The sequence below is a fragment of the Vidua macroura genome, chromosome 17 (assembly GCF_024509145.1).
Source record: "Vidua macroura isolate BioBank_ID:100142 chromosome 17, ASM2450914v1, whole genome shotgun sequence".
In the NCBI taxonomy this organism is placed as follows: Eukaryota; Metazoa; Chordata; class Aves; order Passeriformes; family Viduidae; genus Vidua; species Vidua macroura.
Genome location: NC_071587.1, coordinates 3,319,515 through 3,343,154, shown reverse-complemented (window position 1 = coordinate 3,343,154; position 23,640 = coordinate 3,319,515). Strand labels below are relative to the sequence as shown.

General features: G+C 39.1%; 1 protein-coding gene across 8 annotated transcripts in view; it reads left to right on the top strand.

Annotated features, from left to right (window-relative positions):
* The window catches only part of ITCH (itchy E3 ubiquitin protein ligase), a 97,348-nt gene that overhangs the window by 58,349 nt on the left and 15,359 nt on the right, over positions 1–23,640 (top strand). For 3 of the 8 annotated variants that reach the window (XM_053993259.1, XM_053993260.1, XM_053993258.1), the window contains exons 2-18: positions 622–712; positions 3,157–3,295; positions 5,166–5,290; positions 6,504–6,641; positions 8,789–8,831; positions 10,997–11,166; positions 12,286–12,520; positions 13,714–13,809; positions 15,036–15,210; positions 16,068–16,134; positions 17,624–17,708; positions 19,232–19,360; positions 19,991–20,063; positions 21,450–21,521; positions 22,146–22,234; positions 22,902–23,061; positions 23,345–23,478. In XM_053993259.1, the coding sequence (XP_053849234.1) occupies positions 643–712; positions 3,157–3,295; positions 5,166–5,290; positions 6,504–6,641; positions 8,789–8,831; positions 10,997–11,166; positions 12,286–12,520; positions 13,714–13,809; positions 15,036–15,210; positions 16,068–16,134; positions 17,624–17,708; positions 19,232–19,360; positions 19,991–20,063; positions 21,450–21,521; positions 22,146–22,234; positions 22,902–23,061; positions 23,345–23,478 (2,000 nt within the window). In that variant the 5' untranslated portion in view covers positions 622–642. Of the gene's footprint in view, positions 1–621; positions 713–3,156; positions 3,296–5,165; positions 5,291–6,503; positions 6,642–8,788; positions 8,832–10,996; positions 11,167–12,285; positions 12,521–12,885; positions 13,086–13,713; positions 13,810–15,035; positions 15,211–16,067; positions 16,135–17,623; positions 17,709–19,231; positions 19,361–19,990; positions 20,064–21,449; positions 21,522–22,145; positions 22,235–22,901; positions 23,062–23,344; positions 23,479–23,640 lie in introns of those variants that run through there. The other 5 variants (XM_053993264.1, XM_053993261.1, XM_053993262.1 and 2 more) reach the window with 5 other exon arrangements.

The window sequence follows — 23,640 nt, the reverse complement described above, 5'->3', positions numbered from 1 at the left end:
TCAGACCAGCCTTGGTGTGAGGGTTGAGGTGTGCCAAGAAGAAAAGTTTTGCAGTAACTGAAAGTTGTCTTGTTCTCTTTCAAAAGTGATGGGTTTCTTTTTTTATTTTAAGTGCTTCATACCCTGCCTGTGGACTTGCTCTGACCAGATAAAACCAAAAAATATACAAAAGCAGGTTTCTCTAAATTTGAAATTCCCTTTTTAATGTAATAATTTCTTTTCAGTCTTTTTGCTATGCTTGCAGATTGTGGTGTTTGTTTATTTTTAAAAACCAAGTAGTACTTAGCACAGAAAGATAAATCTACCCAGGATTTATAACACCAAGACAAGCAGGGGTTTTAGACATAAGAGGTACAGCAAACTTTGGAATTAGAACATTATTCACTCATTAATTTGCAGATTGAAGTGACCTCTTTTGCCTAGAACCGAAATAGTTACAGATCATGTAATAGAGACTGAGCCCTTTGTAAAGGATTTTCTGTATTTGGGGGAAATGGAAAGGAACTAGACAAAAACCAAGTCTGGTGGGTTTGTTTGCACTGTAATGTATCCACATGGCAAAAGCCAGATGAATTTTTGATCTTCTGAGTATTGAAATGTTTGCATTCTCTCTTCATGCAGATTCAAGATCCAGCCCATATTATGGCTGGCAGTGGGTCCAGATCAGGACCAGCCAGTGGGTTGTCCATGAAATCACAGCTTCAGATCACTGGTGAGCCTTCTGAAATTATCTGCCTTTTCTGCTTAGAAATGTGATAGTGTTTTTCCACAATTAAACAGAGTTTACTATGTTGCATTTCAGGAAGTTTTGCATTGTAAAACACCCAAAAGAAGTCAGGATTGATGTTAGGCCGTCGTTACTTGGCAACTACTTTACTCTGGGTTTTATCTAAATGCATTTTGAAATTATACATATTTGTGTAAAATTAAAAAGAAAGGAATAATTCTTTTTGTTGCTGTTAATTAAATTGTACAGGCAGTCTTCCTGGAAATGTAATAGTGAATTATGATACTGCTTGCACTTATTGAAACTTGGCCTAATATCAAATCTAACACTTTTTCCTGATACTGCTGTTAATTGAAGTTGACTTATGGCTTCTCCCTTATTACATGTTTTTATGGCTACCATTGAAATGGGTTAAAAAAGGGATAAAAAATTTAATAAAAGCATTGATGAGAATATCACTGTAATTGAACACCTCTGGATTGTTTGGAGATGGATTTTCATTACAGCCTTTGCTTTTTGTAGTGCCTTACCAACAGAGCAGCAGTTGAAATTTAATTTTTAAGGTTTCCTCACTTTTGCTTTCTGGAAATTTAACTGGGGCATCAAAACTGAATGGGAGATCCAGGGGTGTGTGCAGGTCTCTGTTTAGAAGCATCAAGAGTCAATTTTACATCCTCAGTGTGAAGACCTGTGGGCCTATGCAGTAGTTTCAGAAAAGGGATATTGTGGGGATGAAAAGAATGGTCAAAACTAGATAGAAAGCTTTAGACTAGGAAGGAGGTTGGATCTCACTGTTGCACAGGCTGTAGCTGTCCCTCTTAGGTCACAAGCTTGTGTTTACTCAGTAGGCTGTGAGGCTGTAGAGAAATCTTGTCCCTACAAGTTACTGTTGGAGAGAAATTGGAAGAGGTTTTCACAGAGGTATCTTGTCCACACCGGGGTGGAAAGCAGAGCCAAGGATTGAAGTGGTGATTGCTGTCCAAGGCTTTCCCCACTAAAGGCCTGAGACTCACACAAAGACAGTGAATAAATGACTCAGTGTTTAGAATTGAGATTACTGAGGTATTTGAATTTCAGGTCTGAGTTTCTGTAGATGTTCAGCCATGATCTGCAGCAGACTGTTGCTGGTGTTACCTCCCAACTGCCCTAGCCTCAGTGCTCCATTCTGCTGCCCTCATTAGTTTTAAATGAAGTTTCAGGCGGTCTGGGTAAGAACAAACTTAGAAAGTAGGTACAAGTCTGATGATTTCTGCTGCTCCAAAGCAGGTCTTAGAGATAATTAGAGATGTTCAGGTATGAGGTGCTCCAGCATAGAAGTACTGGAGACAGGAGGGGAAGGATGGGGAGGTGTTTGTGAAAATTAATGAGTTGAATTCTGTGAGATGTCTGTAATACACAGAGAAAGAGTTTTTCTTGGGAGCAGTTCAGAGCAGTTTATACTAAGCTACTTCTCTAAATCTCTAAAGGAGCATAGGCTATAAAGGGAATCTGGGGAGATTAGCCAGATGGGCCTGAATTAGTCATTTCTTTTTAAGGATGTAGTGAGGCTGTGGTGGGTGACAAACACACAGAAGAGCAAGTTGGTTTTTGCTAGAACAGTGAATTCAGGGGCCAACTGGAAACGATAATATCCTTGTCTTCAGTACTGTTTTGTGAGTTCAGTGTTGCCAGTGAATCCAAGAACACCTGGGACTCAAATATCAGGGTAGACACACATCGTAAAGGAGGCAGCATAGCAGTGGTGTTTGGAAAGATGGGAATGCTGCAGTCAGTAGTACTGAATGCTTAAAAAAAATCCAAACACCAGAAAAAAACCCCACCCACCACACCCCCTCCCCACCAGAATTAAGGCTCTAGAGCTACAAGTCTTGTCCAAATTTGTTGTTGCTAGAACAGGAGGTAGCTACTGGAACCTAGGGGTTGGATTCAGCTTTTCAGTAAGTTTGCTTAGGTACAGAAAGCTTCACACAAAATGCATTTTCTCAGTGATGTTCTGTCCATGAGAAGTTGTGGCAATTTTCCACAGTGCCTTGATGAGAGGCAGATCATGTGTTGAGCTTTTTAACAAGCAGTGTAATAAACTCCAGGAATTCTCTTGGCTGGTGATAGACAGGAGACGGTTGTAGAGGATATTTTCTGCTTTCAACACCTAAGCACTTCTGTGGAACTTGTACTAGTTATGATTCATAAGAGTGTCTGATGTTGCAAAAGTACTGTTGCATGTTTTAGGCATTTGTGTGAGCTGTGGCATTGTATAAATGAGCTGGAATGCAAGAGGGTTTTTATCCATCTAATGTGTTTTTTTTCCTTGAGTGTTACTGTCAGGCATCAGTGATCTGACACTTGAATACCCAAGCACCCAACTGAAAAATACTATTTGTAATTGAAATCTTCCTGAGTAAATTACTGGTTTTTCTCTTTCTTAACAGTTATTTCAGCAAAACTAAAAGAAAAGAATAAATGGTTTGGACCTAGCCCTTATGTGGAAGTCTCAGTAGATGGACAGTCAAAGAAGACAGAAAAATGCAACAATACAAATAGTCCAAAGTGGAAACAGCATCTTACAGTGTAAGTTTGGTTTTATTTTCCAATTTATTTCAGCTAAATTAAAGCAATTGACAGTGGGCTTGAAGATTGTGTTTTTATTTTAAGCAAGGAGTCAAGTGCTGCATGAGGTGATGACATTTGTATAATTTTTAGAGTGAATATAGTACAGTCTGAAATAGATATTTACAAACTATTACACTGCTTGTGCTTATATTTTGTATTGCTATGTGTGGCATATCAAAGGAGCTCTAATTCTGTGAGTAGTAAGGACAGGAAAGTAATTTAATATTAAAACTGATGGTCCCATACACAATTTTGTTGTCTTATTTAAAGTTACAGCTTTCAGAAGTTCTGTTGCTAAAAAGTGTAGCTGTTCTTTGTGTCCCACTGTGGTGTACCATGCCATAACACAGGTAGCTGGCTCTCTCTTGTGCACTTCCAAATTCAAGGACAAATCCAAAATTCCCAATTAATTTCTGCAAATTGTTAGTACAAAACTAACATCAGATTCAAGATGAATACAGCTGTTGGTGTTTGCTTGGCCCGACATTTGTGTTGTGAATAAAGAAGATACACAAGTTCTATAACATTAAGGTTTTCTTAATGTCACATGGAACTCTGGGATAAAGATCAGTCTGCACTTGCACATTGGACAGGGACTTTTCACAAGGGCCTGCTGGATGGGATTTTAGGAAGAAATTCTTCCCTGGGAGGGTGCTGGGGCCTTGGCACAGGTTGCCCAGAGAAGCTGTGGCTCCCCTATCTCTGGGAGCATTCAAGGCCGGGGTGGATGGGGTTTGGAGCAACCTGGGATAGTGGAAAGTGGGGTGGAATGAGATGGGCTGTAATGTCCCTTCAATGCAAACCATTCAGTGATTCTGTGATTTGCTCGTACTTAAATTGTAGATTATTCTTCTTGAAGCATGTGGAATGTTGCCTGAGGAAAACTGCTTTTGTATCTGTACTTTTATTGTACTTTAGATTATTGTGAAGTTTTAGTTGCTACTATTTACTACCTTACTTTGCACTGAGATATATTAAGAAAAAGAAAATCTTGCACTTTATGTGCATGTAAGTGTAGAAGAGCAGAATTTTCTTGTACCTTTTAAAGCTTTCCTTTTTCTCTTTCATTTTTTTAATGGGAATGTTTGTGGTTTGTGCTGTGCAAATCCACACAATAATACATGGGCCGTTATTGCACTTGTTGAGTAAGAGCTGAGCACAGACACCCCCCTGTATATCAACTTCGTTGCAAATTACACTAAAGCTACATGGAGCTTAGTGAAGTAAATTGGTTTTTAGGAAATATATTGGCACAGCTGCCTATATTCAGATCCAGGATAAAAAGGAAAAGTGCAGTGGCTTCTGCAAATGAGGGTAGGCCCTCTTGGGGTTCCTCTCCATGGAGTTTGTTAGGTGGATCTTCTGGAGGGATTGGCTGACTATGAAAGTCTGGATTTATCGACCATGTACAGCTGAAATTATCCACTGAGAAAATAAACAGTCATTTGTACCCATTTCTCACAATGAAAATAATTTTAAACTGTATAAATGTTAGAGTATTCCTTATAGAAAAAGAATATCAGCATTAAAAATTACTTTGAAGTTGTTGTCACAGAACTTACTGTGTATTACTGTGTTCTATATGCTGGTAGTTTTTCTATATTTCCCTTAAAATAGTAATAATAAAAAATGTATTAGGTCTATGAACAGTCTTGATTGACATGACATATCCAGGTGACATGAGAATGTGATAATTGGAAATGGTTTGATGTTACCACCATTATTTTTGTTCTTGAATTACTTCTAGTGACAGTGGAAGTAGATGGCTCAGTTCACCCCCCTTCCCCACCAAAAAATGCCCTTATAGTGCTCAACTTTTTCTTTTCAGAATTGTCACTCCTGTAAGTAAATTAAACTTTCGAGTCTGGAGCCATCAAACATTAAAGTCTGATGTCCTTCTGGGAAGTGCTGCTTTGGATATTCAGGAGACATTGAAATCCAACAGTATGAAACGTAAGTCCGAGATGGAGGGTACCTCGAAATGTCTGTTAGTGAACATGAATGCTGTGTGCACCTCTGGAAATGGCCCTTAAGGGTTCCTTGTGGTGCTACTGGTTGCTTTTATGAGCTTCCTACTACTTTTTCAGTTAGTTTCATCTTTTTTGGTTACACACAGGCTGCCATCGTGTCCCTGGAAACAAGATGGTTTTTGCTTTGCTAGTTTGTGCAAGACTGAGTGAAAGAAAAGAGTTTCTTTTATATAGCTTAAAAATTCAAACCGTGGTGGGGATTCTGGTGCTAGACAGGAAATGTGTAAAGTTATTTTTGTTCTGAATACTGCTACAGGGGTATTATTTCATTAATCTTGGATCTAGTTAGGCTTTGGGCACTGTGTGCATCCTGGGCAGCTTGAAAGAGGAATACAGAATTCTACAGACCCATTCCAGCACTCAGAGGGCTGCAGCACAGAGCTCTGTGCTGTTCTGCTTTTGTTCTGTCCTTTAAGGAAGTGTTGGCTTCCCAACTGTCACACATGGGTGTTGCAGAAGGAGAATGTTGACAGCAGTGAGAGCTGCTCTCCTGGCAGTATCTGTCCTGGGTGAATCTGGGTGAAAATCCCTGTGGGTCAGTGCATTTGCATCTGACACCAGGCACCTGTTGGAGCTCACTGGGGTATGTTTCAAACCCTTTCAGCAAGAATGTTTATTTACAGTTCTCTTTCACTGAAAACTTTGAATATACCATTGGTCTGGGGATATGATGAAAAATGTTCTGAATGTGAATCTGGATGTCGTTAGGTAAATGTTAAGCTTTTTAGTCAGAAGACAGAAATTGTACCTGCTCTTAATCAAGAATAAAGTGAATTACACTTCCTAACTCTATATTCAGGGCAGGTGCTATAAAAATGCTATATAATAATATTGTTTAATTGCTATAAAAATGTGAGAGTCAATTTCTGCTGTAATGATAATCCTTTCTAGGCAGCAACAAGATTATGCTCCAGTTTTGCCCTTTTTGTAGAAACAATAACTTTCTAATGATGTATGAAAATGCTCGGTTTTACCACACAAAAAAATAATGGAGAGGTGGAGCTGTAGTTCTGTGGGGTGTTTTGGGGTTTTTTTCCTCCCCTTGATCACTGAGGTTTGCAATTGGCTTCTTGAATAAAAGGCCCTTTTTTCTCACGCAGTAAGATAAGCTCCCTTTGTTCTTTGTTCTTTTCCAGTGGAGCAGGTAGTGGTGACGTTGCACCTTGTCGGTGACAGGGAGCCAGCAGAAGTGGTGGGAGATCTGTCAGTCTGTCTGGATGGGATGCAGGTTGACCCTGAGCTGCTGACCAATGGGGAAGCCTCAAGTACAAGAAGTAAGTAACTTAAAGTCCAAATCTACGTATATCTGCTATGCAAAGCCATTTTTGGAGAAGCTTTAACACAGTCTTTAAATAAGCCCAATAACAGCAATTTCTGTAAATTTCTGTTTATAGAGATCAGAAATCTCGTGCATTTTTGAGGTGGAGTCACAGTTCACAGGGCAGACCTTCAGCCTTATTGCAAAAAAACCAGATCAGCATCTTTATTTTCTGCACCTCGCAAACTTTCATCTAGCAATCCCAAATGTTAATGAAAGCCTCTAGCTTCCCTGAATTTTAATAACATCATAAACAGAAGAAATGCAAAGTTGGTTTGATCTCATCATCATCCTAGTAATAAGTATTCTGCTTACTAGGAGACATGGGTTTATATTAATTTTTCTTAAAATAGATCATTTAAATGTATTCATAGATTTATTTCCCTGTGGAGAGCTGCAGAAGAGGGATCCACTTTCTGTTTAGTTGGTGTGTACAGTTTTTTAAACTGAAAAGTTGAATACATGTAAAATATCTAATTACAGTAAAATAAAAAGGTAATTTTAATTCCGTTGGAGCAGGACAGTGGAGCATTTCTGAAATATTGTACAATGAGAAGTAGAACTAGGTAAGAGTTATTTTCCTAGAAAGGAACAAGAGAGACACTGGGCTCCAGTCTGAACCATACCCAAGGTCTAGTTCCTGGGGCTCCTGTGGTGCATGGGACAAGAGACTGTCTGCAGTAGTGACCAGCTGAACATTTAATTGGCAAATTCTAGGTTTCTGGGCTGGGTGGGGGTTGTTAAAGTCCTAGAGGAAGTTGCTTTGAAATTTCATCTGAGTATCATAGAAAAATGGAATTAATACACAAATACTGTAATGCCTATTTATTAGAGCTTTTAGTCCATTTTCTTTGCATCTTGTTAAAAGGGTCAATTGCATGGACTGATTGTGTGGAATCTTTTTTGTAAGTATAAGCCAGATGCTGGGATTTTGTGGAACTTAGAGAGCAGGGCTGAGGCGTAGGGATAGAAATATCTAGTGAAAGTACCAAATTTTCCTTTTATGCAATACTCGATTTTCATCTGTGCTTTCTTGGATTTCCCAAAGTTCACCTACTGAGAAAAAGGTGGGGAAGTCATGCAGGTCGTGGAATTGAGTACTTTTTACAGGGTTGGGCTTGACACAGCAAGACCTAAGCTCAGCAGAAGGTTCCCAGATAATCAAGGAACTGGAGCACATAAGGAAGGAGTTAAATGTTAAAGTAGTCTAGCACACTGTACAGACTAAAGGCACTTCAGGCAAATACATTGTTTATGGAGTTGCTTTTAAGTTTTCTCTTGCTGGGATTTAATTCCTTCCATGCACAGTCCACTAACAGCTCATTATCCTAAATCTTTCTGTGACTACATCCTTGTCTTTGGCCTAGATCTGTCCACAGTTCCCATCAGAACTGAAAACTGATTTCTTTATTAATGACATTTGTTTAACTCTATGGAAATAAAGTATTGGTGCTATCTACATGAATGAGCAGTTCTGTGCTGCATATTCAAGGTTTGCAAATGCTGTCACAAAACACAAATATTTCCAACCTGGCTGAATAAGCAGTTGCAAAACATTTGCAAATCTAGGCTGAGCTGCTGTAATGCTTTTGGAGTGCAGCCATATTTTGTACCTGCTTCAATGCCTTTATATTAAATAATTTACTGAGAAGGGGAAGGGTCTGGGCTAGAGAGCCCCAGAAAACAAAGGCTCCAGCCAATCAGAGAGGAGATTTCAGTGAAGTTTTTGCCCTTTCTGCTCTGCCTGCCATCACTGAGAGAGTATGAAAAGCCAGCTCCACTTAAAAGAATGAACACTGCTTTATACTGCTAGAAAGACAGTGTGTGTGTGTGTTTGGGAATATTCACACAGTCAAATGATGTCCTGTTACATTTTCCATTAGGTGGAAGTATTACACTGGCAGTGATTTAAAAAATTGTATTCACACACACAAATAGAGACATGCAAAATACGTACAGCTTTGTAACCCAGTAGATAAGCATCACATAATGTCTCACCTCCACACTTGAACTAAGTGTGAGCATTAAATGCTGCTGCTTTCCTTGGAAATTATTAAATGTGTTGCTTATGCTTCTGTTGTCTTTTTCTTCCTGGTATTTAAGGTCCTACACAGAGTGAAAGCTCCAGAATAAGAAGTGATACACGGTAAGAGGGTTTCTTTTTGGGGTTTTTTTTGGGTTTTTTTTTTTTGTTTTTTCTTTTTTTTTTTCTTTTTGTTTGTTTTTTTTTTGTTTGTTTTGGTTTTTTTTGGGGGGGGGTTGTAGTTTTTTTGTTGTTGTTGTTTTGTGGTGGTTTTGTTTTGTTTTTTTATTCTGTCTTTCAGTATTCGCAGTTTTGAAAGAGAGGAATTGTGTGTTTTGTAAAGAAGACAATGAAAAATTTATGAATATGCCCTGCAGCAGTATCTGTTAAGATCTAAGCATGCCCTAAACAAAAGTACTGAGCTGTTGCTCAGCTCCATTGTCTGGCCTCAATTTTGCCTCCATACCTGACTGAGCTTTTTGTTTTTTCCCTTTGTGTTCCTCATCCTTCTCCCAGTGATTACCCAAAGTAAAATATATATTTAAAAACTCTGAAAACAAATGACACTGGTTGTTTTTACACTGGTTTGCTTTATAGTATGGGGGTATCAGAATTATATTTAGCTTTGTTAAGAAGATCCCAAAATCTGTCTGGCACTTATAGTGCACTAAGGCTGATACCAGATTATGAATCTTGCTGCCTGGTAGGATAAGAGTGTGCCCAGTACCATGTTACTTTAATTAATTCCCAGTACTATGAGTATTTTAAGGATCTGTACAAAACACAGCACTCTGGATGACATCTGGAGTAACCAAGCTATATTTCATTTTTTTTCAGTAGTTTGTATTCTTGGCTATGTTGTCTGAAGTCTTCCCTTGAAAGTTTGTTTTTGTTCTGTTTTCTTTTTGTGTTTGAATTTTGTGTTTCTGTTTGCATTTTTAGATGCCTGGATATTCAGAACGCCTGAATTTTATAGAATAATAACAATAATAATTATAATTATTTAGTTTTGGTATCAACCAGGGGCTCCTAGTGGTCATTGTGAGGGTCATGTAAATGATCAAGAAAGTGACTTTCTACAAGGGCATGATGTGAAAGGACAAGGAGGAATGGCTGAAAAACTGGGGCTAAACCTCCTATGGATTTGAGGTCACTAATGATTTGGACCCATTTATTTTGTGGTTGGTGTAATATGAATTACGTGCACCACACCTGGAATAGAGCAAAAGTGTGTTTGACCATGATACAGAGGTTAAATCAACATGATTTTACTTGGTCCTTTATGACTTGGGATTTACTTAGCCTTACCTACTGGGTTTTAGTTTGTGTACATTTGAAGGAATGTAATTTTAGAGGTACTGGGTTGAAACTGTAACCTCTTCCTTCATTTGTGATGCCTTATGTAAAGCCATTACCTTGACCTGTAAATGCACTAGAATTTTAGTTGACAACCTTTTTGTTTTGCCCAACATATTCTGAAAATAAAATGCTTTAGACTAAAGATGTAGATACCTCTAACTCTGCTTAAGGAGCTACATATATATCAGAATAATACTCTGCTAGGTGTAAGTGAATAGCACAGCATGGGTCAGTACTGCTGTGTAGTTTCTTAATTCTTGTAAGGTTGAGCAGTTTATATTCATAGGTGCTGGTCAAAACTTTAATGCTAAATTCTCCAGTCTGTTCCAAAATTGAGTTTAGAGGAAAAAATATGTATGCATAAGTTTTCTAAAAATTTGTAGCATTTTGTGTGTTCTGAGCATATGCCAGCCCTGTGGAGTAAAGGCATGCAGGCTGTTCTCAGGTGTTAGCTTCTCATCCCATTAGGGACTCGTGGGCAGAAATAGCTAAGCAGCAAAATCCAGAACCTGGACCCAAGGGCAAGTGTATCAAATTGGGAAATGAAAGAGGAGATTTTGATGACAGATGTTAAATACATCTATTTCACCACCTTTCCATCAGCTGAGGTTTCAAGTACCTCAGGAGATAAACTCTGAGTGTGTTTATACAGCTGTATATATATTTGGAATTATTGTGAGTGTTATAAATCTCACCTAGTTCTAACTATTGCATTCTAGTGTCTTTCACATGTCTTTTTAACCCCCCTGAAAGTGTCCCAGGCCAGGCTGGATGGGTCTTGGAGCAACCTGATCTAGTGGAAGGGGGCTGGAACGAGATGATCTTTAAGGCCTGTCCTAACCCAAACTCTTCCGTGATTCTGTGATCTGCAAAGTTTCATGTCACCCGTGCCCTACTAGAACAGTTCTCTGTGTCTTTTCCTGCAAAAGGACTAACTCAAATGGCCTTGAAAACGGTGAGGATGCTGCTTCCAGTGAAAACAAGACTGTTAATGGCAGTGACTCTCCGTTACTCACAAATGGAAACTGCAAACCTGTCAGACCTCCCAGGCCTGCCAGGCCCCCGCCCCCCACGCCCCGCAGACCCACGTCAGTCGCCGGTACGTCCATCGGCTGGGCACTCCTTGAGTGAATGTAACTGTTTCTGTTCCTGATGTTTAACTGCACTTTGGATGGTAAATTCTTCGGCAGGTCATTTCTGAAGGAGTATTTTTTAGCTTGCATTTGGTACAAGTTGTTTAGTCGTTGTTCCTGTTACTGGAAATTTCTTGTTTCCACGTCTGCTCAGGGGTGGTGGGAGCCAGTGGTGGTGCTACAGAGAGCAGAGCTGGGACCAGGAGAACATAAGTGAGTGCTGCTGCTGCACCAGGGCACCCACTGAGGGTGACATGAAATCCACTGAAGTCTCACGGAATTGCCTCAGGTTGATAATACTACGTTCTGAGATACGAGTTATTGGTTTCTGCAATTGCAGTTAGATTCTGTGAAGCTGCAGCACTTAAAACATTCATTATTCTTCTCTGCTGAAATTGATAGACTTTTTAAATCTAGTTATTTAAAAACTACCTGAAGGCCACTAATTCTGAAAAGTTACTTGATGTTTTTTGGGTAATTCCCTTACCCCCATATGATGCAGTGTTTCTGTAGTCTCATTATTACAATTGATAAATGCTAGGTCTGGATGGGCCCTGCAATACAGTAATTACTTTAAAAGATTAATCCAGTGCAGTTAGTTAATGAGAACTTGACCTGTGTTCAACTTTTAACCCCACCCACCAAAAGGCATTAAGATAAAACTGAAAACATTTAAAGAATGTCTGTGTTCCTGTTCCCATTTTGATTGTTACTTTCCATGCAATATCAAATCTCTTCTTGAAAATTTTATGCTTATCATCACTTAAATTATTATTCCAAACAATAAATGGAAAATAATTAATTCATTAGTACAAAGAAGTAGTTTTTAATCATCATTTAATGTTTACAGAATGTAGACAAGGTAAATACTTATCAGAAATACCAAAATGCTGTTGATGGCAGTTCTTGAATTAAAGCATTTTTACAGTGAGACAGAATTGCTGTTCAGTTTTTGTTTGAGCTACAAGATGTGGCTGTGGAAGCAGCAGTTCTGGCAGGTTTGCTTTTGTAATGTTTAACTTCTACAATAGATTGGTGATAAATATCAGTTAAAGGCTTTTTCTCTTCTCTCTCTGACGTCATAGCAAGTGCAAATGGTCCTTCATCCACATCCACAGAAAGTGATGGGGCCAGTGCAGGATCACTGGCAGGTACAGCCTCAAATACACCTTCAGAGCAGAGCCCTGAGGGGGCAACAGCCGCAGCCACAGCTCCTGCCACTCCTGCACTCACCACTCCTCCAGTGTCAAGACAAGTCCAGCCAGTAAATCCTTCACCTCAGGCTCTTACTACAGTCAGCCAAGGCCCTCTTCCACCTGGGTATGGGTTTAATGACTTCTTTCTCTCCATGTGTGCTGACTTTTCTGGTCTTACTTTATTTTACTTACAGTAGGTGTAAGAAAATATAGATAACATCTGCCTTCTGCTGCCTGACAAAGATCCCCCAATATGAATTTGGAGGGTTTGTAACTGTTTTGTATGGTCGGTCTTCAGGCATTCAAGGAAAGAATTACTTCTGATACTTGTCATACGTTCCCATGTCAGTGAAACATAAGTTTAAAATAGTGTGACAGCTTGTTGTCTTCAAATTAAAATAAAGTCAGGTAGGAAAATATTGGTACAGATAAGTAGACAAAAAGTTGCTATTGCAGTCCTGAATGTTTGGATTTCATACTGCAGCTCCTGAGAGTAGCATGGACATGCTGCTGTGCTTTGGGTACATGTGGAATTTGTCAGATGGTTGACCTCTTGCCTCAGAGCTCTCAACTTTAAAAAAACAGCAGCAAAAACATTTCTGGACTCTCTGAGTGAGGGAAATCAAAAGCTTCCCAATGGTGAAATTAGTGCATTACCTGCCTTGATTGGCAGGTAGTGGAACCAAAAGGTAGGAGTGATCTGAATTACCTCACAGCATAACGGAAATAAATAAGTGGTCTTGAAAACAGCAATTGTTGCTTTATTATTTTGATTTCAACAGAAATGGCAAATAGCTTTTTTTTTCCCCCTGTGATGTTACATCTGATGCAGATACAGGGGTAAGTCATTATCCCTAATACTACATGTGCAGAAAATGTGACCAATGCCCTTATGGTGATCTCTGCATATACTTGATCACTGAAAAAATGTGCATATATTGGATTAAAGCTACTCTAAAAGGGGATTATGATCTGTAGTTGGTTGTGTTCAGCAAGTTATTGATACACTTGATATTGAATACAAAATTGTGCTAAAATTTTACACCTAGGCATGAATTTGAGCTTGTGTTGCCCAGAAAGGTGGTCATGTACAATGTTTTTTTTATTTTAGTTGGCATAGAATCACTGTTAATATGAATGGTACCGCTGTGTGCTGCACACTGTTCTGGTGCATCTCATTAGCCAAGGATTAGTTTCAAGCATTTTGTTTAGAAATAAGCATTTTATGAAAACAGATGTTTCACATCTTTATGCTGTAGATGAATGGTTGCAGTAGTTTGATCTGGAGGAAGATTAAACTTTTTGACCTATTTTCAGTTGGGAGCAAAGAGTAGACCAGCATGGTCGAGTGTACTACGTGGATCATGTTGAAAAAAGAACAACATGGGATCGGCCAGAGCCTCTTCCTCCAAGGTGAGCCAGATCAGCCATACAATCATCTCACATGTCTGGGTTTTTCAGGAATTAATTGCCTGACAGTTTGCTAAAGCTGGAACAAATATTTGAAAACAGAAATGTGCACCCAGTTGCTCCAGGTAGTCTCCAAGGAATGCATATGGAAAAGAGTTGAATGTCAAAGATTAGGCAAGTGCATCTTTACTGACTGAGAAACAGATTTCAGTTAAAGACAGTAGACACCCCCAAGAGTAAAAGAGAACAAAAACCACAGAAAAGTATTTTGGCACTGAGGTAACTATCAGCTTGAGCAGGAATGCTCTTGGTTACCTCTTATCCCAAGGATACTCTTTGCAGGCCTTTGATCTTGTCTCAGGGCTCCCAGCTGCCAATTTATTATGCACATAGAAACCAACTTTTGTTATTAAACTTCTTCAGCTCTTGGCATAAGAACAGCCAGTGATGTTAGCTCACAGTTGCTGTTTCTTATTTTTTAACAATATAAGAAAAGCACCAGAGTTGTTCTGTTGCACTTTTTCATCCTCAAATGGTTCACACACTATAAAGAATTACAAAGTGAAAATGTGGGATGGTAAAGAGAGCTTGTTATTAAAGAACAAAAACTGGCAGTCTCATAAATGGAGCCCACCTGTCATGTTCCAAGTGATTTTGAACTTTTTGTGCAGATGAACTTGTATGTTGCTTAAGCTTACTTAGAATAGGAATGTTTTCTTTCAAGTTTTGTAAGTAGTACTGATCTCATATGAACTGAAAATTAGGGGGAAAAAAACCCAAAGAAAATCAAAACACCAAACCCCATGCCCAAACCTTTATTTTCTGCCAGATCAGAGTATGAGGAAATCTTGTGTTGAATAGCTTAAAATGTCAGTGGGTTTGCTGTGTTGTAGGAGAAACCAGCAGGGTTGTGTTACGGGCTGGGTGGGATAACTGCAGTGATGCTAGCACAGAATGGACAGTGGTCTAGAAAGCTTTTGATAACTATTTCAAAAAACTCTAAAAATACAATAAATTGAATGGGTCTGACTTTGTATAGTATGCAACAAATAAAAGTGATTCTCATGAAAAAGCCTAGCTCTTGCATAATTTTAGCAGAAGGTACAAGGAGAAAAAAGCTGCTGATGAACCCATGCTTTCTGTTCCCTTCCACCACATTGGCCTCCAGGTGCCTCTGAGCCCTTAAATTGCCAGCTATTGACAACTGTGGCTTGTCTTTTTCCCCAAAGCTGGGAGCGCCGAGTCGACAACATGGGGAGGATTTATTACGTTGACCACTTCACCAGAACGACGACATGGCAGAGGCCGACGCTGGAGTCTGTCCGGAATTACGAGCAGTGGCAGCTCCAGCGCAGCCAGCTCCAGGGAGCCATGCAGCAGTTCAACCAGAGGTTCATATATGGGGTAAGGAATACGTGGGTGACTGAGGGTTAGGGTGGTTTTGGGGTTTGGCCATGCCTGTGGGTGACCTTTCCCCATAAAGGCAGCAGACTCCGTTATGGTTTATGATAATGTATCTCTGTGTGTAGCATGGCAGGGAGGGCTCATTGTAATGTTAGTTCATCTCCTTGTATTCAGCACATGGGGTTTAGTTGTCACCTCAATATGGGGCTTTTTGGATAAAATTTATATACAATATCGATAAAGCCTTTGGCTCAAAACAAGCTACAGCTTAGTAATAAGCTGGTTTATTTGTATAGGATCTTGTGTTACCCTGGCCAAAAACATGGGAGGAAAGCAATGCATTTCTGCTCTAGGTAAAATAAATTATGCACAATGGATGTTAGGAGAGCAGGGAAATTGAAAATAATCCTTCCAGCATTTTTATTCCATTGTTTGTCTCTGAGTAGCAGACATTAGGTCACTCCAACTCATGCTACTCATGCTCATTAACAATGATGTAGGTTCTGATTTGCTGTACATGTGAGAATAAAATGGAGCCTGTAAGTGGTGGTAGGGAGAACTGTACTGAGTGCAGGAATGAAGTTTCTGATTGCTTTGGGTGCTACTGTACTAATTTCCTCCTGGTAGGCAGGGGTACTAAACAAAGAATAATTATTTCTTGGCACTGTAGTTAATTAAGCATGCCAAAGTCAGTAAAATGGGCCTTCTCTGTGGAGAAAAAGAAATAGTTGGCATCTTTGCTAATGTGTAACATTAACAAAAATGCATTTACTTCAATAATTCAGGATGGCTATGGTAGAACATCTGGAAAGCAAATGACTAGTCATTAATGCCTCCTTTGTTCATGTGACTTGCAGAACCAGGACTTTTCATCCACACAGAACAAAGAGTTTGATCCTCTTGGCCCTCTGCCACATGGATGGGGTAAGACTAACTTGAATGTGTTTTGTAAAGCAATGTAATTAAACATTAAAGCATACTTCTGCCAAATTATTTGTCAGCTGTTCTAAGCTAGTTTTTAAAAATTAAAATCTACATTAAAATTATTATAAAATTAGATCTAATCAAATGTGCTATTAAAACAGAATTCTGAGTAGACTATGCTATTTCAAAATGGTTTAGAAACTATCAAGTGTTCTGGTTTACTCCACTGATAACAACTGTACTATCTGCTTTTACTATCTGCTTTCTGTCATCCTTTTGAGACTTTTTCATTCCCCCCCACCATCCTGTTCCTGCTAAATCAGGCTCCAAATCCTCTCTAAATCAAACTGCTAAATTCTTTCTCCAAGACAACTGTTGAAGAGTTCTGTTGGTCTGGAAATGTTTTTTTATCGTGACAATTAACTGCTTCTTGATTTGGCCCTCTACCTGGAATAAATTTGTTCTTGTACTTTACAGGCTTGAGAATTTACAATTAATACAAATTTTGGCAGGGTGTAGTAAAAAATAGAAGTGTAAAACTGCATTCTGGTGTGACTATAAAGCAGATAAAAAAATTCAAGTTTTATGATACGTAGGCAGAGCTCTCAGAATTCTCTTGTGGAATTTGGAGCAAGTAATTACTTGTCAGAATTGGACCTGAGTTTTTGGGTTCATCTGCTTTTCAAACCAAACTATTTGGATTTTTAGTCCTGGTATTGATGCAACTTCATGCCATGGAACAGTCATTCCCCACATTTGTGCTTAGGTACATAAAACATTTCACAGAAAGGTCTCTAGGCTGGCAGTGTCCAGGAAATGGCAAACTGAGTCTTCACATCGTGTGGAATTCTGCTGTCAGGCTCATAGGCAAATGCCCACTTACAGACTTCTCTTGGAAACTGAAGCTTTTGAGCTGTGGTAGCCAGATTTTGATCCATTTTTGTAACTTGTTTCTCTTGCAACACTAAATAAAAACGGTATGAAGAGCTGCAGAATGGTACAGAGGAGCAAGTCAGGGCATTTCTCATAGGCAGTGTTAGGTCAGTGTACGCCCATGGTTCATCTGAGAGAAAATATAAGTGGGTTTTCTTGGAAACTGCATTGATTGTGTTTTATTCCCTGCTATAATTTGCACTTGAAGCCCCCTTGTACTTCCTTGATACTTCTGTGTACATCTGTTCCCTCCTCTGTGTTTGCTTTCTGTGTTGCTTGTCAGGCACATCACAGTATTTGACAGAGCTGAAGTTTTCTGTGGACAAAACAACTCACAGTTTTCCCTGTTTCAAATTAATTTCTCCTACAATTGAAAAATAAATTACATAGTAAGGAGTAATGTCAATGAAAGTGAAAATATGTTGGGTCAGAGGAGGTATAGAGAAACCTGACAGCAGGAGAGGCTGGGTCTGGTGATTGATATTATATATTTGATGTAGTCTCAGCAATATATTAAAGAGGGAATTGAATTTGTTCTCCTTTTACATCTTTTCAGAAAAGAGAACTGACAGCAATGGCAGAGTGTATTTTGTCAATCACAACACACGAATCACTCAGTGGGAAGACCCCAGGAGTCAGGGGTAAGAAATCAGTTGAAGCCGCATGTATGATGAAAATGTAAACGAAATTAAAATGTAGCCAAGTAAGTGAGAGTAGAGTGAGCTGGGAATTGCTGCCCACAGGTGAGGCATGGGTTGTGCTATGCAAACATCAGAGAGCTCAATAAAAAGTTCAGATATTGGCCAAAATGGAAACTGTCACAATATTACTGTGTCATCCTACAATTACCAGGAAAGCCTTGGTCAACAGTAAGCAATAAACTCATTCCCCAGGACAGCTTCTGCTTTTCATAGGTAATCAACTACATTTGTCTAAACATTTGTGTCATTGGAGGAAGAAGAGATTTCCTTTGTATGATGATGGGATAGTGCAGAGTCTTGAGTAAGACTTTGGTTGTTTCCCGCACAGTCATAGAATTGCAGAATGGTTTGGGTTGGAAGGGACTTTAAAGCCCATCTCCTTCCACCCTCCTGACATGGGCAGGGACACCTTCCACTATCCCATGTTGCTCCAAGCCACGTCCAACCTGGCCTTGGACACATCTGGGGATGGATAGGAGACAGAAAGAAGACATACCCCAAAAAACTGTAGCACCTTTCCTCACACCTCTTTAAAAAAGGAGGAATAAAGAAGACAGAGAATTTGAGGCACTACTAGAAACACTACAGTTCTGTTTATTTTGGGCTCTGTCACTGCAAAGTCTTTGAGGTAAGGAATAGAGGCAGGAAGGTGTTGGTGAAATGTATTCAGTCTCAACTGCTGTTTGAGCTGAAAACATCTGTTTGGTGAAGCAACCTCACCTGTCCTCCATGGAGGAGGGGAAGGGGGACAGCCAAGGCTGTGTGAGAGGGATCACAGCTGTAGCCACTCACCTCTGCAGCAGCCAGCTGTGGAGAGCAGTTACTCTTGGAGCAGCCCAGCAACAGAATGTTTGGGCTGCACAGCCAGAACATGGTATCTATGGAGGGAAGCCACTGGGGAGTACTTCACAGTGATACTACTCAGGTCTCCCAGATATATTGAGATCTACTTTTGTGTATAGCAAAACTGAGTTGGAAATGGGCAAAACATTCTACATGATCAGTATTTGCATTTTCTTCTATTTTTGTCATTCTGAAACATTATTGGCTGCTGTGATTATGCATGAGGTACCAAAAGCTGCTTATGAGGTACCAAAAGCTGCTTATTAAAATTATATCAGTTTTTGAGTAAAAGCCTCATAGTTAGAAGATAAAATTCTGTTTGTGAAGAAAACAATAAACCTTGCTTACACTTTTCCCTTAAGGTTTTTTCTTGCCTTTATTTAAGGTATTGCAAGCAAATTAGCTAATGTTTACTTCACCAGTCCTTTTCATCTAATTGAGAGCTGACTGCAAATTTTGGGGGGGGGGGGGGGGGGGGGGAAGCTAAAATAAATCCGAAAAGAAACTTTCTCAGTTTGTAGACTTTCTAGATTTTCCAAGATGCTTACTGTCTCAGGTATTACTCAATTGACATAATGGATTAAGTTGATCAGTTCCCATGTATTTTCTTGTATCCATAGTCAGTTAAATGAGAAGCCCTTGCCAGAGGGCTGGGAAATGCGATTTACTGTGGATGGAATTCCCTATTTTGTGGATCACAATAGAAGAACCACTACATACATAGATCCCCGCACGGGCAAGTCTGCTCTGTAAGTGTTCTTAACATCTTACTAAGATTTCAAAAGTCAAGTTTAGCACACGTAATTTTTGAAATCCTTATTTTTTTCCTCTTACTACATTATTAGGCAGGAAGGTTCTACATGGAGCAATGCTGCTTAATTACCTGGGATTTCTCATTCACTGAAAGTCCCTGAAGAAGGCAGAGTTCTGAACACTGCAGAATCCTTCTTGCCACATAGTGTATGAGATTTGAGAGTAATGGAGGAGCTGCATCTCTCCTGTTGATGACCAAATCCCTTTCCTAGCATTACTAGTCTCTCTTTTTTTTTGGTTATTTTTTTTTTTTTTAGGAACCAGAATGAAGTTGAAACCAGAATTTACCTCCCAAGTTAACTGAATGTCATCCCTTCTATATTGTTATAATCTTTTTTTACAGTTAATGTTCAGGTAGTGTTTTAAATGTACTGTTAAGCATTCCACAGTTTACAAAGGAAGATTTTTCTTTTTAGTTTTAAAACAAGAAATTACACCCCAAAATCAAAAAATGTGACTAGATAGCCAGCTAAACCATACAGCTGTATAACTAATTCATTTGCAGGCTTTTGCTTCAGTTACAAAAACACTTGGAAATTCATTCTTTTCCTCCTTTTCGGTTGCAGAGACAACGGACCCCAGATAGCTTATGTGCGTGATTTCAAGGCCAAGGTCCATTATTTCAGATTCTGGTGTCAGGTATGGATTCATTTTTTGGCAATATTTGCTTGCATTTTTGGTTTTGCTTACATGCTTTCAATACCTTCTTCAGTGCCTTCCAATAAAGGGAATCTAACTACTCTAAGGTTAAAGGTGAGTTAAATTAGGAGGGAGTAAATGCAGGAAATGTATAATCCCATGTAAGATTTAAAGTGATGTAACTTTTGGCTTTAAAATGTTTTAGAATAAAAGAAAACATCAATTTCCCTACTTTTTTTGAAGTGGTGGGTTTCTGAATAGTGTTTTCTTGCTGCTGTTAATACAGGACTATATGGAGGCACAGTTTTTTTAGAGTTAATACAAGATCTACTTTCTATATGAATACCCACTTCTAGCAGAAAATGCAAGGCCCTTGCAACACAACAGACATGTCTAAGCACTAAGGGATATACTGTGGTGCACATGGGCTGCTCTAACATAATATCAAGATCCAGCGTGTCAGTCTTGGTCCTCTAAGCTCCTTATATCAAGAGATGAAGTAACTTGATGTTTAGGGAAAAGCCTGTGGTTTAAATGTTCCAATTTTCAAGAGTCACTGAATTAACCTTTGAAAATAGTGGAGAGATTAGCCTTGTTTTTCACTTGGAATTTTGTGCAGTATAGCCTGGATATTCTAATTTTTTTATTAAATTGAAAGAATCACAGACTAGTTTGAGTTGTAAAGGACTTTAAAGATCATCTCATTCCAACCCCTTGCCATGGGCAGGGACACCTTCCACTAGCCCAGGTTGCTCCAAGCCCCATCCAGCCTTGGACACTTCCAGGGATCCAGGGGCAGCCACAGCTTCTCTGGGCACCCTGTGCCAGGGCCTCCCCACCCTCACAGGTGCTGGGAATTCCTTCCCAATATCCCTCCTAACCCTGCCTCTGGCAGTGGGAAGCTGTTCCCTGTGTCCTGTTGCTCCAGGCCTTTGTCAATAATCTCTCTCCATCTTTCTTGTTGGTCCCTTCCAGGTACTAGGAGGCCACAATTAGGTCACCCTGAAGTTTCTCCAGGCTGAACAATCCCAATTCTTTCAGCCTTTTCTTACAGGAGAGGTTCTTCATGTGTCTCATTAATTCTGGGGTAGAAAGTCTTCCTCAGTTGGAATATGTTATTGATCTTCATGTTTTCCAGTATGTTGTAGGAGTGCTCCTGTTCTGAGCAGCATCTGGAGCTGTGTTCATGTCACTGTAGTTAGCAATGTTGGAACCAATTTTTCTTGGATTAAATTACAATTCAGATACCTTGATTGCTGGGTTTGTTTTATATTGATTAATGAAATTCAACTGTACCTTTTAATATATACAACAAATAGCAGTCCAAACTGAGTAGTGGAAACTTTAAGTGATTGTACCCTTCACATCTAAAAAATTTCGTTTCAGCAACTGGCAATGCCACAGCACATAAAGATCACAGTGAGCAGAAAAACATTATTTGAGGACTCATTTCAGCAGGTATTGTGTTAAAACATGGGAGTAATGGGCATGAAAAATAGTGTTGTTAAATTTATTCTCACATGTCATTTTTGAACCTTTGATATCTTGCTAATGTTACTTTAAGTCAGACTAACAAAAAAAAATTAATAGGCTGCATTCACACTTACATGATCATGCTAAAATATGTAGTTCTGGCACTCATTTATCTGACAAAGGTAATTTTTTTTCCTCAGAATGATTTAAAATCTGAGTTGATTTTGAGGAGACTGCTGGGGCAGAGCAGCACCCCATTCTCAGGATATTTTTGTGTTGTGCTTATGTGTGTGCATTTTCCTCACAATGTGTTGTACTAGCATGGGCTATGTGCAAAAAAATATATTAAGTTGATCTTAGTCTAGTTGTCTTGAAATGAGCAATTTTTTTAAAACAAAAATTATTAATTCTATTTGCATTGAGTGCCATTCTTATTAACCTTTGTAGACCTAAGGTTAAAATGTTAAGGTTTTGTTAAAGTCTGTAGACCCTGATTAAAATTTTTCCAAATTATTAAATGCTCTAATGCTTGTCAGAAAATAGTAATAATTCTAAGCAGTGTTTATAGCCGTTTTCATTTAAAAAATCGATTGTTTTTCTTTCACTAAGATAATGAGCTTCAGCCCTCAGGATCTCCGGAGACGTTTATGGGTTATTTTCCCTGGTGAAGAAGGTTTAGATTATGGAGGTGTGGCAAGGTAAACTACACTGAAATGGTAGATAATAACTTGTTCTGCTAGTGGTGATGTGATGGCTTCCCCAAAGTACTTAATTGCAGTGCTTTCACAGTAGGAGTGAAGTTTATTCCTTAGCTTGGAACATCTGAGGAAGACAGTTCTGCAAGATGTTAGCATGTCTTAAAACTGTGTAAAATGATTTTCAGCTTGCATTAGGAGTTACTTTAATCAACTCCACAATTAAAGAGATGCAATTTACTGAACTAACATAAGCCTGTGACCCAACTGTTAATGTCAAAGTAGAGTTTATTGAAAAAGTGAACAGAAACCTACATTTAAATCCAAAGTCTTGACTGGAATGTGACTGTGAAGTGCATACGTTAATTGGCATTCCCTAACCCTGGATGTTTAGATCAGTGGTAGACTTGTAATGTGCTCATTTAGATAAGAGTGGGTTTTATCCAAGCCACTGACAGTTGTGTATCATTGTAACTTCTCATTTTAATTTGTAATTTGCTGTAGTTTCCCTCTGGTGTCAGTGTGGGCCAGCTGCTCTCTGGGGAAAGAGGCCCAACAGGGGCCTGAGTCAACATGAGTTACAGTACTACAGTACTACAGTTACAATTACTACAGTAATTTCTGCTGTGATTTATTTTGAAAAGTGTTTTTATTGTTTGTGTGATTTCAGGGAGTGGTTCTTTCTATTGTCACACGAAGTCTTGAACCCCATGTATTGCCTGTTTGAATATGCAGGGAAAGATAACTACTGCTTGCAGATAAACCCAGCCTCTTACATCAACCCAGACCACCTGAAATACTTCAGATTCATCGGGAGGTTCATTGCCATGGTAAGTCCTAAAGCAGGAAGCGGGTCTGTCCTGTAATTTTCCTATGAATAAATACTGTGCCATCAGATGGATAATGAAAAAAATCCATTTTTGAACTGACAGTATCAGGTGTTTTGGCTATAACTCCTGTTGGTATAAGCTACTTCAGCATATTGGCAGTGATGGTACTCAGGTTGGTTTAATTCTTTGGCTGTCAGATTTCATGGGCCCAGAGAACAGAATGTTGTCGTATTAAGTACTGAAGCATCCTTTGCATTATTTTGTCTGTTTTTGTGTTCCTCAGGCTTTGTTCCATGGGAAGTTCATCGACACTGGTTTCTCTCTGCCATTCTATAAACGTATCCTAAACAAGGCAGTAGGACTCAAGGATTTAGAATCTGTTGATCCAGAGTTTTACAACTCTCTCATCTGGGTAAAGTGAGTTTGACTTCATTTTGTTCTTGAAATAGCAATACAATGTTTTTGGTTTTCACTTCTGCCAAGAAGTAGGTGTAAATCTATTACTAACAACCCCACCGAAAAGTATAATCTAACGTTGCAGAGCAGTATGGAATTTTTACTGTGACTTTAGATACACAA